Raw genomic sequence first — 20,439 nt, 5'->3', positions numbered from 1 at the left:
TACGATTTAATTAATGCTAAAGTGATTCAACTTAAAAGAGTCATCCAGACATGATGATAATTTCCTGAAAACTCATTTAAAAGATTATTTGTTGTAATTAATTTCGTGTTTACTTCTACTTTAAATTGTTAAATACACACACACACCACACACACACACACACACACACACATATATATATATAAGAGAGAAAGAGAGAGACTTTAAATATATAATTATACATTAAAAGTTTAGATAAAAATTCAAATATTTTAAATATTCTTCGGATTCTGATTACATATACACACACATACATATATATAAGGGTTTAGACAGGTAAACAATATTAACGGTTGTATTTAATGTTCATCATGTGTACATTAATTACCATAATCAGTCAACTCAATGCATGGTGCTGTCGTGTCGTTCTACTAAAGACACCTAAAGCTTATGCTTAACTAATTATATCACTTCTAATTAAGTGAGAATTCTTACCAATGACGTTTATCCGTTTCATTCATCAATTACGTCATTTCACGTCATGCTTCAATAGAAAACGGCAATAATTAGCTAATATTTTATATGTAGTTTTATTTTTAAAAAGTTTCCAATTTATAGGCTATTTAAATCAGAATTCTAAATGAGTTTTCACTTAATATTCCATACGTCTCGTTGTAAATAGTTTAGGGGAAAAAAGGAAGAATAAATGGTTTAAAGTTTCAGTTTAAAGAAAAGGAAAAAATAAAATTAATATTACTGTTTATAAACGATTGAAAATTTATGAATTTTTCACTTATAAAATGCAAATTTTGTTCGTAGAGATGGATAATTATTTTAGATAAAATAGAAAATATTTTTCTACGAATAGGTCAGTTTTTTTTTCCTGAAGTAGAAATTTATATTCATGAAATTTTACTAATGAAATAAACAAATTTATTTTTCTAAAAAACACGGGAAAAATTTTGATATTCATGAAATAAACAATTTTCTAGATGATTTTTTCCGCAAAATAAACAATTTTATAACGAAAAAGATCTTCAAAATTTTCCATTAAGAATAGCTCTGTTTTTTTAATCCACACGAAATTTAAGCAATTAAAGGAAACAGTTTTGATTTCTCATTAAGAAATAAGCAATTCTGTATTAATTCAATACATAAATATTTACATACATTTTTTTCTTTTTTTTTACAAGAATTCAATAATTTCGTTTTTCTAGTTTGGTATTTTAACCTTTAAATTTGATTAGCTTTGTAAATTTATTTTTAGTGTTTACAAAGAAAAAGAAGTATTGAGTTATAAAGATTGAGTTATACAAATTGAAAATCTGGAAACAACTGCCGATTGAGGGGGGAAAAATAAAAAAAAATAAAATAAAATAAAAACTGAGAAATCCACTGAGGGAAATAATAGTATGAGAACCTTTTATATAAAAAATAAAACTCCATTTTTGTAAAGAAAAATAGAAAATCTAATTGATTTAAATCTAATTTATATATTTATAATAACTTTACATATAAACATATAAACAATTTTCCGTATATATTTTTTTAAATTTTTAATAAAATATTTTCAAAGTTTAGTAATTCAAATAAATAATTTATCTAAAGTTTTATTATTAATTATTATTATTATTATTATTATTATTATTATCAGAAGAAGGGGGAAAAAATCAGATAGAAAGAATGGAAATTTGCATAAAATTAATTACAAAATTTAAATATTTTGCATATTAGTTATAATTATTTATAAATTAGCATTTTACTATAATTTACTACGAGAATTAAAATTGACTAAAGTTCCTTTTATGACCTACAGTTTAATTTATGTGTCGAAATTCCGGTTTTCTATTTATAATGTTTAACAAAAATATTTTGGGTCATTACTTCGTTACGTATAACGTATGTGTTTGTTAAAGTATGGAACGAAAATGCTCTCGAACTTACTGTTTGCTTCCGAATGATGAAAATTAATTATTAACCTGTATCATTAAAATTCTCTAGAGTACAAGTAATGTAAACTGGTTAAAGTAAATAACTATAATTACTGCATAAATAACAGAAAAATATCTTTCTATATAATATTTTTCTAAATTGTTCTAATAATTTTGATTAAGAAACTGATAACAAGAAAAAAAAAATAAATAAATACCTGTATTATTTAAATTTAAGAATAATTTTCTTTAATTATATAATTTAATATCGATTTTTTTTTTACTCTTTAAAAATTATCATAATTAATCTTTAAATCTCATAAACAAGTCACTAGAAGTGATTTAAAAAATAGTAATAATAAAACTCTGCATTTTAAGAACGTGTAATGAAGAAATATGAAATAAAAACTGTAAAATATAGTAAAAGAATATTTTTAAATTAAGTTTTTATTATTATACACGTATATTTTACTGTATTAAACTTCAATTTTAATTAATAAACTCGGTACATAACATGAATACGTAAAGGATCTTGGCGCAGTAAGGTGATGAATCCTTAATTCGTGTATACTAATGAGACTTTCTCACGGAATTTTCTATATATTTTAAACAATAAAAATATTTATTTGGAGTATTTTCGAATAAATATAAATTTGATATAATTATAATTAGTATGAAAACATCTCTACAAAGCAAAAAAAAAAAAAAGAAAAATTATTTTATTCTTTGTATTAATGGGATAAATTAGGATATCATCAAAATTTTAAACACTCATTAAGCTTAGTGTAGTATAGAAATATGCTAATTACTCTCTAAACTTAAGTAGAAAAACAATAATAATATAACAGTAATGAGCATATTTACAAAAATAAAACGATGAAATCTACTCAAATGAAAGCAAATTTGTGAAACGGATCGATAGTAAAAGTACATTTTTATAATATTAGAAGCGAAAGTGATTTATATATATGTATAATTAGCAATGGTAGTTATTTCTGTAGAATAATCGAATCAATAAAAGGTCGTAGCAGGAGAGAATAGACACACAACTAACTGTTCTTTCTAATGAGACTACGTTTGGTGTCAGAGTAAGGTTACTGAGCCACGTGGCCGCACACCATTCAGCCTGTTGTCGCTTCTGATAGCCGAGCTTCACTTCCCGGGTCATGTGACTAGTCACATGACTATCAAGTGTACGTGTAGCAGTGACTAAGTGGAGGGCATCCAGATCCAGAGCACCAGTACCCGTTCTGTAGCGAGTGTGTGAGGTTCTTTAGAGCTTCGATGTCGTCAAAACGCTTCGGACACCTCGACCGAGTTGTCACCTTACGTGATCCTGCTTAATTAATTAAAATAACAAATTAATAATTATAATAATAATAAAAAAATGGAACATCAAAATTCCAGGTTTAGAAGCACGAGTAGGATGTTTCTTTTACCGACATTAACGACTAGAGCTGGACTTATTTGGCTGTTTTCGTTCGCTTTATCAGGTAAAATTCTTGATATTATTAAAATAAAAAAAAGGAAAAAAATTATATATTCTTTTCCTTGTAAACGGATAAATTATTATATTGCTTTATTAATAAAGTAGTAATTGTTAAGCTATAAATGTCATGTTAGGAGAGAAGTTTTGAGTAGTGACTATGGGGAGATGGGGAAAAATATATTTTAAGATAGATATGATTGCATTAGAAGTAATTTGTAGATGGAATGAGAAAAATGGATCCATTCTATACGTTCTTTTACTAAACGCATTCGACGCTTGTTCCTAATTAAATGCAAGATTTATTGAGATAGTTTCAGATGTTGTAATCATGATATTTTTACACGGGCAGCTTAATATGTTTTATTAACTGTTTAGCCATTAAAAACTTTTACTAATATTCTACTCATTTATTAAGAAAGAGAATTTTTTAAATCTTTAAATAAATATAATATATATATATATATATTAATTTATTTATTTACACAAACGTACACACTTACTTACAAATATAAAATTAGAATATCATTGGAATAAAAATATTTATCAGGCATAAATACATTTAATTAATAAAGCAAAAATTAATTAAATTTATATATATATATATATATAATTTGAAAATTTTTCCTTCAAGTTTCATAAACATTTATTTTAATATATTTTAATGTAAACATGGAAATTAATATCGTTTAATATATTACAACATCATTCGGCAATTAAGCTTCATTTAATGTTAAATTGTATATTCATCCGTTTAAATCGAATTTTCTGATTTAAATAGTTCGTTAATAATTCAAACAAGAATTATTACTGTCCAAGTTTTTCTCGTTTGGCAAACTACCCCAATTAAGAGTGCAGCTCTAGGTTACTGTCATCGTAACTCTAATGATGTAGTCGTGGGTAAGTTGGTAAAGATATTATACAGGAACTAAAATATTGATGATTTATTTCCTTTAATGAGGATATATCTTATAAATTATTTTACTGATCAATTCTCTGTTGTTACATATTAGAGAAGCTGTGGTGCATCTTCTCTTATCAGCAGTTACTATTATATATCTCATTACACAGATATTCGATTTTCTTCCCTGTTTCTTCATTTATTACTATAGAAATATTTTATAAATATTATAAATAAGATATTTTATAAGTATAAGAATGAAAATCTAACTCGAAAAGAATGATTCTGTATATATATTTATCAATAAAAGGTACGTTATCCTATAGAGAGAGAGAGAGAGAGAGAGAGCATCTTTATCCTGATCATCCAGTAAGCACGTATAGCAGATTACTTTGATAATTCTCCATTTATTGTTATAATGCTTTTTCGATTCTTTTGGTAACATCTTCGTTTCTCAACAAGGTTGAAGAAATGGATAATTTGTGCAGTCAGATTACATAAAATGGGATGAAAAGCATCTCCATTTCTATCCTAATCGAAGAGTGATTTTGTATGCTGTTCTTTGTGTGAGTCATACTTTCCAGCATGTTCAGAGTTTTGGAGAACGGCCAGCCTATCATTCGTCCTAATATTCGGTCACAGGTGGTAATACGCAGTTAATATTTTCCTTTTTCCAGATTGATAACATCTGTGCCTATCAATAACACTACCCTATTGTCGATGGTAAAATATTTTAAACAATAATCACTGATCCTTTCAGTAAACAAACAATATATTTAACAATATTTTGTTAAGGTTCCAGTGATGTATGATGATTTTTCTGCAACATTTACTCGTATATTTTGTAAACATATAACAATCTCAACATTCCCTTCTTCTACAATAAACATACTTGATTACGTTGCATCTACTTTTGTAAATTTTACGCATATTTTTTTTATATTAAATATTCTTAAATACTTAAATTATACATCAAATATTTACTTAATTATATAATGCATTAATTAATATGGTAGCACCATCGATCTGATAATTATTGACACGACAACATATCAATTTTAATTATTAAAAATTTAATATTTTTATACAAAAAGCATGTATAATTCGACGTGGAATTTATAAGTCGATTTTTCTTCTGGAAAAAAGGGGAAAAAATTCAACTAAAAATGGATATCAATCTAATATCGTATACAATAGCTAATGGATAGTGCAGCCGATGAAAATGGAATTATGATACATAAGAAAACCGATTTTCCATAACCTAAGGATCAAAAAACTTTCCATATCTAAACAACTTTACAGTTATAATTTAATAATTACCATTATAATCGAACAGGTAAGATTACAATTATTATTATTATTATTATATAATACATAATAGTAATATAATTTCATTTAGTTGATTCATTTTGATAAGAATGTATGCTGATAGGTAATGGCTTAGTATCGTCGTAAGATATGATAGGTTGAAGGAAACCGCCCGCTGTGACCCCAAGTGTGGCAGAGAAATCACCTGCCACATACCAGCTCATAATCCTCAAGGTAGCTGACAAATAGAATCATTGCGCGCCGATGTATGTACTGCACCATTTTCTGTCTGCATTATCAATAGAGAGTGAAGCGAAAAATGTATATATATTTTTGCACATTTTATGCTAATTTCGCATTTAAAAAAAATGTAATATTTTACTTACATTCTTTCTTCTTATATTAAAAAATATATGAATTTTATATTAACACATAGAAAAATTTTACTAAGAATTTTGTTTATTTTATGAGAAATTATTTTTTTTAAAATTAACAATTTAATTAAATTTTATTTAATTATTTAATTTAATTTTTAGAGTAAATTAACTCTAAAATTCAATTAATACGTCATAAAGTATTATTGTTAATAAGTTTAATTAAATCCAAGACAAAATAAGTTAAATTATTTAGAGATTTTATAAAGTAAAATTTATTTTATTTTATTTTTTAATTACATTTTTTAAACTAAATTTATTTTCTGAAAAAATACAGTAAATATTTTTATTCTTAAAGAAAAACGAAAAAAAAAATTAAATAAATTTACAAGAATAAAAAGCTTAAAATTAAACAAATAAAAATATATTATTTATTTTATTTTATTTAAAAAAATAAATTTAAATTCGCCCAACTTTAATGTATAAAATCGTATAAACCTTATTTAAAAAAAATCCAGATTAAAATCTTCATTAAAATAATCACCAAATAATTTAAACTTAAACTTTTCTTTATTTTTATCTTGTTAGTTCGCTCTTTTACAAATAATTAATTTTAATTCTAAATCATTAATTTAATTACTATCCAGGGAACGATTTTAAAACCGTAAATCGACATAATAACAATTATAAAAATAAAAATATTTAAAAAAAAAAAATTAATTCGAATTTACGTCAAGGTAGTAATCTTTTATATAATTAAAACAGAAAAGAATAAAAAAAAATTAAGGAAACAAAAATTAACTTATATATAAAAGTATGAAATATATGCAACGTGATGCTGTTAATTAGCTTTAAAAATAAAAAAATAAAATAGTGAAGAAATTTTTGTTATTTCTGACTCACTAGATCCTGGTTTGCTATATCTTTTAAAGAAAACTGTTCTTAAAATAGTAAGGTTACTGTTTGTTCACTAAATTTACTAAATCCTTTTGTTGTATGCCGAAAAGTTAACGTACACCATGGGAGCTTTTACGTTTTTAAACAAACTCAACTCGATTTTATTCAAACGTTGCTTAAAACCTAATTTAAAAACAAATCTCATTGATTCTAAATATAGAAAGATTCAAAATAAAAAAAAATTTTTTTTGATTCATTTTTTTTTTCCTCCTGTGTTCTGTTTATAGAAGAAGAATATTTATTTGTTCGGTTCTCTGCTCTTCTATCTCGTCTCCCCCCTTTATTTTTACATTTTTTATCGTGTTTTATATAAAAAAATTTTACTGCTTTTATAAATATTTTAAGCTAATAATATAATAATATATCATTTTTTTACGTTTAAAGCAACGTATCTACCGTAGTTTTACTGTTAATTTATTACTATTCATGCTCTTAAAATTTAGGAAATGATTTTTAATAATCATTTAATTTTTATACTTTTTTAAAAAATAAAACATTAAAAGTAAATTTCATTAAAAAGGAAACGGCATTTAAAAGCACTAATTAAAAATAAGGAAATTTTAAAAATTTCCACGAGTTAAATAAGGCATAAATTTTTGGAAACATTAATCAATACAAAACTAAGATTAACTTTTATAAAATTCTCTCTAATTATCTTTAAAAATAAAAAAAAAAGAATAATTATTTATATAAAGTTAAGCTTAGAATGCATTAAAAATCATAAACATTAAGAAAAACGAACTTTTAAAATATTAAAGAGTTATTAAATTAGCATTTTTTAATCAAATTTATTGCGATTTAAAATGATAATTTTACTTTAATTTATATATACGTATTAAAAAAAAGCAATTTTTTATTTTATAAAGTAGAAAAATCTGCATTTTTTTAGCATTAATAATCATCATCTCTTATCAACGTATCGAATGTGTTTTATTCACGTTGATAGAATATATTTCCATACCATTGTAAGATGCAGAAAAAATAAATAAAATATATTCGATATTTCAAAAATTGAAAGTATGGAAAGGATGGAAAAAATTGAACAATAAAATTTGAAGCATTAATCGTATATTTTTCTTCAGTTATATACTAGTAGAGGACAGATCGAGCTACCACTTATCACTTAAGAAAATTGACGTTGAGACTTCTACCTACCACTTCTGTTGATGATTTATAGGATAAAGAGTGGCTGACTGTGCATCTCCTCTTTCTCGCCATAACTTTGACTGAGAGTAGAAATAAATACACTTTTTGGATATATAGAATATGTGCTAGTATTACTCTTACAACTAAGCTTTGGATAAAAAGTTTAAAAAATATAATAAATTGTATCACTGGTACGACATGAATTATCTTTCACGTGTATTTTTATATAAATAAATAGTACACACACATGTATATATATATATACATATATATTTCTTATATAACAATAAGAAATCTTTTGTTATTGATTATATGATGATAAATCATTTATTGATATTGTGCTGTCTTTCTGAATAGAGGATCAATCTATTTTCATTATCCTTCACGTAACATGTGTTACTAATAAATTCACTTTTATGTTAGATTATCTGTATTCATTGATCACTGTTGGTTATTAATCACTATCAGTTATATACATATATATATACATTTTTTAACTTAAGAAATTATAGATTAAAATAAATATTTTATAAATATATAAGGGGTTAGTTTATAGCGTGACAACAGTATTTATTTGTGAAATCAATTTATAAAGGTAGGGATTTTTCCGTTTTTTTTATTTTTTGGCTTGGTGAAAAATTATGTAAATCAGTTTTTTCTTTTATGTTTTTCATATTTTGTCACGAATATTAAAAGTACATTCTAAATTTTTAATAAAAAAAAGAAGGAAAAATTATGCTAGGTCTATAAAAGTACTGGTATATATATCTATATTAAATAAACAAATAATTATAGAATATTTATTATTTTAAAAAATTAATCATGATGATATATATTATGAATAGCAATATAAAAATTTAAAAAATGTTTATGTTTGTGTCATATAATGGAATTATTTTTGTCCCTACGAGAATTTTCTTTGGTTTTTCTTAGGATTAAATTATAATATTCTGTTTCTATTATAAAACAATTTTTTATGATATGCTTTTTTGATAAGTTATTGTTACTATAATAGAAATATTTTTTTGTTTTTGCAGTGCTTTGTGTAAAGGGATTAAATTCCTTTACTTTATAAAATCATATTGTTTACAGACAAGTCTGATATTTTCGGTTTTTTCTTTTTTTCCCTTCTTTCCACGAAAGAAATATGTCATTTTAACGATATTTTGACCTCTAACAGAACAAAATACATGTTCTCTTTCATTAGACAATACTTTTTTTTATGAGATTATAACTATAACAGGCTTACGACTTGTTTCAGTTAAAGAACTTTAATTTCCTTTATAAGAATTACATTCTTACAACATAATTATAACACTATAATCTATTTTATTTAATGAAATAAAGTTAAATTTTATCAAAAATAAATTCAAAAATCCTCTCTTTTTATTATTATTATTATTATTATTTCCGTGGCTTTATTCTGGTAGATTTTCTTATAACAATGGAGTAGTGTAATAGGACATAGTTTGTGTTTCATTTCATTAAACAAAATTGTTTCAAAGCAATTGTTGTAACAAGTTTTAAAATTCTTTATCTTCATAAGATCTTGTATCTATCAAAGTTATCAACTTCCAATTTTCTAGGCTTTGTTTTTCTTTTACAAAAGAACAATATTCTCATAACAATACTGTGACTTACTGTATAACAAGATACATATAAGTTCCGTTTCATTAAACAGAAGTTGCATTTTCTTAGAATAAAATAAATATAATCCAGTTCTATCCTATATATATATATATATATCAAAGACAAGTTTCTTATTTTCATAGATTTGTAACTATAACAAAAGTAGTTCTTATAACAATGCTACTTCTATTTCATCTCGTTAAGTTAGAATTTCGTGTTCTAAACTAACGATTTATTCATTTTTACATTGTTATAATGGATAAAGATTGATTTTGAGTATAAATATATAAAATTCCAGCTTTGTATTTTATACTTCTACAGCAATTTACCCAGATATATCCTTTATCACACTGGCATAGCCAAGAATATCTAATGGATTATAACCCTCCAAGGTGATAATTTTAATTTAAAATATTTAAATTAAGCAAAAATAAATTTTAATGTAATAATAATAATATGAAAATTTTGCTTTAAAAATATGTATGCAAATATAGAGCTACTATAATTTTATTATTTTTTGATCACAACCAAATTTAATTTCTGTCAATTCCACTAATTTATCTATAAATTCAATTAATATTTAGCATTTTAAAAAGTATAATATATGAATTACATATATAAAACATAAAATATCTATATTTTTCTATATAATATAAATAATTATCCTCTTACATTTACTTTATGTAAATAACATTTATAAATGTTTATATATATATATATATATATATAATTTCTAAAATTAGAAAATATACAAATATTTATAATAAAATTGACTCAGAAAATGAATTTTGTTTCAGAACTTTCCATAAAAAGAAATAAAATAAAAATAAGAATTTTAATTTTGTTTATTCAAAAAGCTTGAATAAAACGTAATACTTAATATGCAAATATATTTAAATTTTTAAAATTTATTAAAATAATTTTTTTTCTTTTTATTTAAATTACAAATATTCATTAACATACAAACAAAACTAGAAAATAAAGTAAATTACTTGAATTTTCTTGGAAGGGGTTGTTTTCACTGCATAACATTCGACAAAGACAGAGAACAACATTTACAGGCAATTATTCAATAATTTTCACATAAAATATATAAAAATGACTTTTTAAAAAATAAAATAAAATATTATTTTCTAACTTTCTAAAAATTTTTATATTTATACTTCATTGACTGAGTTTCTATACTATTTTTTTTTTTTTTTTAATTTTTAATTTTTATTTCTTGATTTTTCCTTTCTTAAACTCAACTGGGTTTTAGGTAACGGATGTTGAAGCTATTAAAATCTTATTAGCGAACAGGAGAATAAAAGGACCGTAGTATGCAAATTTTCTGAAAATAGCATTCTTTATATTCTATCATTCACACGCTTCAAGCTTATTTTTTTACTGAATAAAAGCTCTCAATTAATTTTTAATTAATCTTAATTATGAATGGAGATGGCTTAATTACTTCTAATAAATATAATTTAAAAAGAAAAAATAAATAAAAATAAATAAATATACTTTTAAGGTTAAAATAATGAAAAATTTTTAACTAGATAACTTAAAAGATAAATTTTTATACGAGGATTTATGTCGTGCACAAGTTGTAAAATAGTAATATTAAAATTTTATTATTTTTAAAGCATATTTTATAGCATTTTTAACTACTATAAAATGTTTTGTTGTAAAGTGTTGTTGTTCTCTTTAAAGGTATAATTTTAAAAGTTTTAAGACGTTTATATACATATATATATACTTGTGTGTGATATCGAAGCACATGTTTATACTGTGTTTATACATCTTTATAACATATTATTTTACTCTAGAGAGGTAAACAACCGCTTTAGGGTTATAAATAGAACAGTATAACCATTAGCCAAAGGCGCATTTGATCAAAATTACATTTGTTAACCTGCATAACATCGCCCACTCTCGATTGTTTGCTTGAGTGTTCGCCATGTGTTTAGCTCCAAAATATCATTATGCACTATAGATATTTGATACACATCATTCCTCTGTTTATAGCTCGAAACATTTTTAATTTCGTTACCTCCATCTTAGATTTTTTTACACATGCAGACAATAGCCAAATTAAAAAAAAACACACCCATTACGTAGACAGCATCCTATACATCTTAGCGTAGCCTAAATTACTCTATACAATGCTTAAATACTGAGTCATTTTTATTAAAATAATCGAATAAAACGTACAATTTTTTGTGTTTTTTTTCTAATATAAAATATAATTTATCCTATAAAAATAAAGCTAAAATTAATCCAAGGTTGAGCCCAGTTTGTAAGAGGATGTTAAATGCGCTGTTGCCAAAATCCCAATTTGTTCATAGCTATGCCAGTGAACCCAGAGAGGTGAAAAAATAGCGTCCTACATTCCAAGCTGGTGTCAGGAAGCTTTCTGTTTGTAATATCTTGTTGTGTAGTTACAGACCAGGTTATTTAAGGTGCAATAACGATTTTCGATATATAAACAATTTTAATGTTAATTTAAATCGTTAAAAAAATTAAAATTATGTTTAATGTATTTAAAATATTCTATGTTTATAAAGGGTTATGATTAATTTCTGTACTGTTTCATGTGTGTGTGTGTGTGTGTGTTTTTTTTTTTTAAACTCAAGAACATGTTCTAATTTTTAACATTGTTCTCCTATTGATTTTTACACAGGAAGGAAGCATTTTTTTACAAAGAAAATTAAATTCGTATAATGGCAACATAAATAAGATCATAGAAATTAGACATGCAAAATTGATTTTATCATAATATGATCTACTTATTTAACCTGAATATTTAAGGTAAATTTTAGTGATTTTTTTAAAGATTTTTGAGTTGTTTATGTATAAATTTATTACTAAAATAGGGTCAATTTTTTTTAAAGTTACTCGAAAATTAAATGCAATTCTCATACATTTATAACAATTTTTAAGCAGAAATTTAACGATTATTAACATAAAACGAAACGTAATTAACATAATTTATGCAAATCCTGTACAATAAAATTAACATAATTTATTTAAATCTCTTATTATGAAATTAACATACTTTATACTGGATAAATTAACATAATTTTTGAATTATTTAATGAAAAATATTTGGTAGATTAACCTATTTATTTTTTTTAATATTTAACGAAAAAATATGATAAAAATTCGATGAAAAATTATTTTCATTATGTGCTTTATGAGGTATATTTAATCATTCAGTAAAGATATTAGCAGCATCACCATTTATAATAACCACAAGACAAAGCAGCGTGGGTGTGACTAAACTAAATTACAATCAATTAGTGCACAAGCTACTAAATGCAAACAATTTACATCATTAGTTTAAAGATTGTACTGTTTTACGATACATTCTCACTCATTCTTTTGTATATATTTAATAAATAAAATGCATTTTAACCAACAACGAAATTCTTGAATTAATTTTTTTGAATTAAAATTCAACTTTAGAAATTTTTATTTACTAATTTTTGCATATTAAACGGGTAAAATTTTTGCTTTATTTTTAATTACATACGAATTGATTATTTTAATTTCTAAATTAACATAATCAAAACGAGTTTTAATGATTAAAACTTTAATATTATTTAAATAAAATTAATTGCAATTAGATAGAAATATAATTTATTTAATCTTTAATAAGGAAACTAAATATGAATTTTATATAATTTAATAACGAATAAAATATGTTTAATAAATTAACATTTAATGTTTAACAATAAATTTTTAAAATGTTTCAAAATTTAACATCATTTTTCTTCCGAAAAATTTTAATTTTAATTAACGATTAGTAAAGGATTTAAATGATGTTTTTGCGGTTTTATAAACGGTTATTTGAAAGAATAATCTTTTATTTGAGGATTTATATCATTAAAATTTAATCTTTGTGTGTGAAAATTCCGGAATTTTTGTCATAATTTAGGATAAATGTATACTTTTTTAAAAGCTGCCATCTTTCTACTATTGAATTCAAATTGCTTCCATCATTATCTAATGTTGCTGGCATATTATATATATGTATATGAAAGAAACATTCACAGACAAGTAGGAGCTATCAAATTTGTAACTAAGATCGGTCTGTTTGATCTTAACAATGTTTTAGACATTGTCAACAGTGCTGTCTTTGACATTTTTTTTCCTAAATGTTCATAACTTTGTTCTTACAAGTTAAAGCCTTTACTTAACAATCCAGTCATTTTTTTCCCTACCTTTTTATAATTATCATTCTATAATATAATAATGGATATATCACAGTACATCATTGAGTATAATCGAAACACGTTTTGTAACATTCTTACTGTGTGTCTGTCCGGTGTAAGTAATGCTTTTAAAACGTATCTGATTAATTTTAAACTTTGAATTCTTGTAAAAAAAAATAATTGGTTATAGTTAATATTTAACGTATAAAAATGATTAGTGTGTCTGTAGATGTTGATCGATAACAGTGGTAAGTGCTACTGGATCGAACTAGAATTTTATATTCTATCAAATATGGTCCAACGAGCATTTTCGGGACATACAAAAAGCTGGAAGAAGTCATTTAAATTGTATTTATACTTGCCATATGTTTCGGTGGTGATAAGGTTAAAACTATTCAGTTAAATCATTAAAATTATATATAAATTATGGAAAAAAAATTGTGAAAAACAAACATTCTTAAAACGTTTATAACTTAAATTTGTTTACTTAGTTTATAATAAAGCAATTTCATAAAAATAAAGTTAGTTTTTATCGTTAATGTATATTGTTTTTAAATGTATTCTTTAATAAACAATTCTTAGATTTAAAATTATCTTAGTGGAAAGAATTAATTTAAAATTTAAATGAATATATTTATCTTTGTTTAAATATTTTTATAAGTAATCAAACTTTAAAAAAAAATTTCTTTGAAATTTAGTAAAATTTTAATATTTGTCACATTAATGCTTAGATAAATATTATCTTTAAAAGACAGATTATAAATTCTATTTTATTATAACTTTATGTATTTTTAAATTAAAGAAAAATTAATTTTTTGCAATTATTTATATGCAAACAAGGATTTAAAATGGAGACTAGTTTGTTTACAGAATAGATTGGATCCAAAAGTCAGTTAAAATTCTTCATGTCAGTAAACAATTTACTGCATTCTAATGCTGTAAATTGTTTACTGAACATGTAAATTGTTGATAAATTGCTACGAATTTTCGGTTACTATAAACGTCGGTTATCTCAATACGCTGATTAACCGAGTTATGGGCATCCCGTACACTAAAACTTTAAATGGATTTTAATGTTGCAATATGAAGTAAATTAATAAATAATTTTAAAGTATCGAGCTTTCTAAATGGTTTTATAAAATATTTTACATTAAAATTTATTATGTCTAGTAGAAATATGAATTTAATTCCATTCTACTTGAAACTTGCAATAATATATTCTGTATATTGCAACATATCTTATTTATATTTTAATATGTATATATGTATGTATAATACATATAGATCTATATATATATATATATATATAATATATATATAGAATTTTAGGAGGCAAGCTGCCAGTTTTCTCACCGAAACGACTAAAAGTTCTGTACTCGATACGTGAACAAAATCTTGAGAAAAATGGATTTCTCTATTCAAAACAGCGTTGAATTTTAAGTATGAAAATATCCTCATCATTAGTAGTAAGAACAATAAGAATACAATATGTTGTAAGTAGGTCCACATCAGAGATTAATAAAGTTAATGGCAGCTAATTCAGTTTTAGTTTGCTTGTCTCGCAGGAGCTATCGAACAGAATGAGTTTTAGAGGGAAATTTTCGTCGAAGAAAACCTGTAATTAATTTTGTTAAAATAGGTCATTTGGGAAAATCATGTTTCAATAACCTTTATCGTTTCAAGATTAATTATTAAAAAAATATATAATAAAAAGAAAGAAGGGGGAGGGAAAAAAGAACGTAATTAACTCTTTTAGTTTGTTTTCAGATTTGTTTGTTCGCTTATTGAGTTTAGCAGGATGTTCTTTTCCTAGTAATGAATTACTTTTGGAACTTAGTTTGTAACCAAACGTCCTATTTATTTCCCTTTTTTTATTTTCGAACAGTAATGTAATAAATGTGTTTCGATAGCGAATTTCCCCTTTTTTCCCCCTACTAATGAGTATTGCAACGAGTATTTTATGTTGAAAAATATTTAAAAACTTCTACTTTAATAGCAAAATGCGGAAAATTTACCTAGACCATCAAGCACTTTTTTTTAACTACATTACCATTTACATAGCTCTCCATTAACACACAAATCTATTATTATACCTAATAAATTACACTTTAAAAAAAATAACGAGAATATAAAAACAAAATATTTATTAATATTATAACTTAAATTAAAACTTCATTTCGAATTTACAGTTAAATTAATCCTTATAAAGCATTAGTAAGTTAATCAACAATGTTTAACTCAGTTATAATTTAATTTTTAATGGTTTATATCAATATATATATATGCATATTAAATAATTTACTTATATAATAAGGTATTAATTTAATATTATAAATGCTTAATTTAGTTTATACTACGTTTCTATCGTTTATAAGATTAATAAGTACTTGCGAATTTAATTGGTAGAATAAATTATTACTTTTTTAATTATATATATGTATTTATTACAGAAAAAAATAATTTTAATTAATTATAGAAAATATAAAAATTATTTCTGTAATGTAAATTAAACATGCAAATGTTCAAACAATAGTATAATTAGTATTAATTGAATTTACTGATAGATTGTAATCTCCAAACGTATAAAAAATGGATGACTTCTAATCTTCTAATTATCTCTGTACAGATCTGAAAGAAATTTTCTCTAATATCTCTTCTTCTTACAAACAAAAATTCAATATTAAGCCATTTTATTCTTAAAAATGTCTTGGTATTTAATTAATACTGCCAGCTAGAGCGATTCTGTAGATTATATATGTATATTTTTTCAATTTTAAACGACTTATTTAAAAAAAGGAAAGATTTTTTTTAAATTAACAATTAAAGGAAAGATGGATTTAAGATTCGGAAGATAGAAAATAAGAAAAGGGAGGAGAGGCAAAAAAAAAGCAATTTAAGTTTTAATCTGATTAATTTTAAACACTTCTGTAAATGAGAATTTGTGGTACAAAATACATTAAATTGTAAATGTTAAAGTGAAAACATCTTAAAGAATTTGTTGTAGTTAATTGGTAATTAAAATTTTATATTATTACTTGAATGTAATTAAACTATATCATTGATTATTTATTTTATTGTTACAACCGTTTAAATAGTTTAAGTGTAAATATGATTTGTACTTAATTTTTTAAACCATTATGGAGTTGTGTTTTCTTAATTGAATCCTTTATATTTTTTTAAGGTAAATCAACTTTAAAAAAAACTTTCGATCTCAGTTTATGCACGGAAACTTTCAATTTAAGGCTTTTTTGCATAGAAGTTATCTTTTATAAAATATAAAAATTCTATATTTTTTTATCGGTCGAAAATTAAATAATTTTGCAACTTAAAAATATAGAATATTTTGTACTTTTAGGTGATTTTGTATTAAAAATATATGCGTTTATAATATAATTTTATGGACTTTAACCATAGCTGCTTATGATTTACAAAGTTCTACGCATAAAACTTTCCTATATACAGTGCGATTTTCAGTACATAAAAATTCTATATAAACCAAGACTTTTATGTACAGAAATTTTATATCTGTATCAAAAAATCAGCAAAATAAAAAATCTATTTTCTCTATTTGAAAATTTATATAATAAAATATTCTACATACTCTAAAATTTTCACACAGAATCTTCAGCAATTTCATGCATTCCATTAATTAAATAGGAGTAAAATTTTGTATGAACATTATAAAAAAAATAATTATAATTTACTCTTTAAAGCAGTTTTTTATTATAAAAATCTGAATGTTTCTGTTATTTAAACAGAAATATTAAGGCTAATTTTCTACAGGGTCAATTAACAGTGATATGTTTTTGTGTTTCAATCGTGAATATGAATTGTAAACTAAATTTAGAAATAAATACTAAAAATATAATGAAAAAAAAATTGATTCGATTAATTATACGTTTTTTTTATCTTAATTTAATAAGTCAATTAACTATTGAAATGACTAAATTGTAATTTAATGCTTACAATGATCAACTGACTTTTGGATTACACATATTGTACTTATTTAACTGTAATTTTATCCGGAAAATATATCATTTAGTGAAGAAATTTAGTTTACTGTTAAAAATTCGCAATAAATAAATATTTTTTTAAGTTAAATCATATGTAATTTCAATTATTATTTAATAAAATGTATTAACAACAATAATAATTCATATTTTAATTTTTAAAATCTTTAAAACTATTTTATAATCAATTTAAAAATTGAAAAATGTATAAAAAGTTAATAATTTTAATTAAAAATCTAACAAAAAATAATGTTCTTTTTAAAACAAATATCAGTCACTAAAAAATACAATAAAACCTGTGTAAGCCGGAAGCGTAGGGTACGGAATTTTTCCTTTTTAGGCAGCTTATCGTCTTAACCAGGTTCCGTTTTAAACAAGTTTTATTGTATCGAAAATATTTAAAATATATCTGAAACCGAGAAGAGAATTTCATTTTAATGTCCTTCGATCTTCGAAATATAATAAGAATTCTCATTCAATTTATTTTTTATAGAATGGCAAGATAAACGATTATTTATTAATGAAAAAGTTTTGAAATTTGTATAAAATTAAAATGATGAAGAGGGAATATATATATATTCTATATAAATAGACATAAGGAGGAAGAGGAAGAAGATGAAGAAAACATTCAAAAGTACAAAAAGACGAATGAAAATTTTCTCATCTCAAATTATACTTTCTATATTGATCGAGGTTTTATGTTGAACCGTGAAAACAATGCATTTCATTCGCTATATGGTAAAGAATCAATATTTGTACTTCTATCCAATTCTTTTGTGCTGGAGTAAGTTCTTTTGAAATATTCCTTTTCCTTCACTGACAACCAGATTAGTAAATTTAAACAGTTCAAGTCAACCATTTTGATGAATTAATAAGAAAATTAAATGTTTTCTAGCTTCATTTCACTATTTTTATTAAAAAGATTCACTCATTTAGATTAGAAATGAGTAAATTCAGAGACAAAATACTTATTTTTTCTCTTTATTATTATTATTATTATTATTGTTATTGCTTACTTAATGACTTGAAAATGAATATATTTTATAATTTTTTTTTCCAAGTAAATAAAAATGTATGAAAAAAATGAAAATGTAAATAAAGATTTCTTGGAAATATAAAAATGTATCCCCTTAACACGTATAGAAATGAATATAATTTTGTTTGAAAAAAAGTGAAAATGAATACATTTTTATAAATAAATATGGTTATTGTAAGAAAGGGACGTGAAAATTAGCATTTTTATCAAAATTAAAATGAATATTTTTGTATAAAAATAGTACAGAAATCTTTATTTTAATACTGGAAAAAAGTTCGGTTTTGCTGTGGAATTTAATTATGGAGTCGTTATTTTCTACTGTTAAGTTTATTTTCATTTTTTCATTCGAGGAAATTTTCATTTCACGTATAAAAATATATTCAGTTTTTTAATTTTTTCAAATATATTTCTAAGAAATAATAATTTATATTAAGGTTTTTTTATGTATGTATGTACGTGTGTGTAATAAAAATAAAAATATATACAATTCTCGATTTTCGGACTAATGAGTTCCGAAAAATATGTACGAAGTAGAACAATAGAGTTGCATGTTATAAAGGGTGTTCCGTTCTCAGAGAGTTAAAAAAAAGTGATAAAATCTTTTATTAATCGTAGGAAACTCTTGAGTTTTAACAATTAATGTGTTACAATGCATAAAATATTATTTAGAAACGTTAAAAGTTTAGATTAAACAGAAAAAACAATAATAAAAATTAATTTTTACAAACTAAAACTGGTTGAAAGATATAATAACGTGACATTTTTTTTTTGCTGAAAATGTATGGAAATTTGATTTTAGCTAATGTAAAAAGTGAAGAATTACTTATATAAAATCTTTAAAAATAAAAAATTGCAATAACTTTAATTAAAATCGTTAATATTTTTCGTAATAATGTAAAAAGTTTTCTTACTTTTTGTTGTTTTTATCTTCCACTACTTTAATAAAAATACAAAAGACAATAAAAATAAATACACACACTATCTTATTATTAAAATGCAAAATAATCAAATCATTAATAAATTAATTTAACTTTTAAAATGATATAGTTTTTGAGATTTTTGATTTTGTTGAAAATTTTCTGTATAACTAGTTTTAAGAAAACACAAGAAAAACTTATAATCTAGTCTGTTTTTTTTTTTAAAAGAAATAACATTGACACAATCTTATTTTATGGTAGAATAACATTTGAGTAGTTGGTTTTGCCCATGAGAGAAGAGGTTGTGATACTAGAAGAGCACAAGACCTCTTCATTTATTGTTGTTTTGAGAGGTGCCACGTATAAGAAGACACTAGTCAATTTTTCTTTTTTCTTTATCTTATGAAAACAGGCTGAATCTATCAATGAATATAATCTTAAATTTAGAAAGGAATTTCAAGAAATTTAATAAATATTAAATTTATTTAAATGTAAAAAGACTTTTTAGTTAAGCCAATAAAACCCACAAACAGTGAGTGGTTTTATAAACTTAAGAAAAAAAATGTATA

The 20,439-nt window shown here is 23.1% G+C and overlaps 1 protein-coding gene across 1 annotated transcript in view; it reads left to right on the top strand.

The window, feature by feature from the left end:
- The first annotated feature begins 3,045 nt into the window (after positions 1–3,045).
- Positions 3,046–20,439, top strand: part of LOC136989381 (zwei Ig domain protein zig-8-like) — a 95,122-nt gene continuing 77,728 nt past the window's right edge. The window contains exon 1 of the mRNA XM_067287502.1: positions 3,046–3,403. Coding sequence (XP_067143603.1) covers positions 3,298–3,403 — 106 coding nt within the window. The 5' untranslated portion in view covers positions 3,046–3,297. The remainder of the gene's footprint in view (positions 3,404–20,439) is intronic.

Source organism: Centruroides vittatus, unplaced genomic scaffold (genome assembly GCF_030686945.1).
Source record: "Centruroides vittatus isolate TY-2023 unplaced genomic scaffold, ASM3068694v2 scaffold_490, whole genome shotgun sequence".
Lineage (NCBI taxonomy): Eukaryota > Metazoa > Arthropoda > Arachnida > Scorpiones > Buthidae > Centruroides > Centruroides vittatus.
Note: the sequence above shows the minus strand (reverse complement) of the source record. Positions and strands in the feature narration are given on the sequence as shown.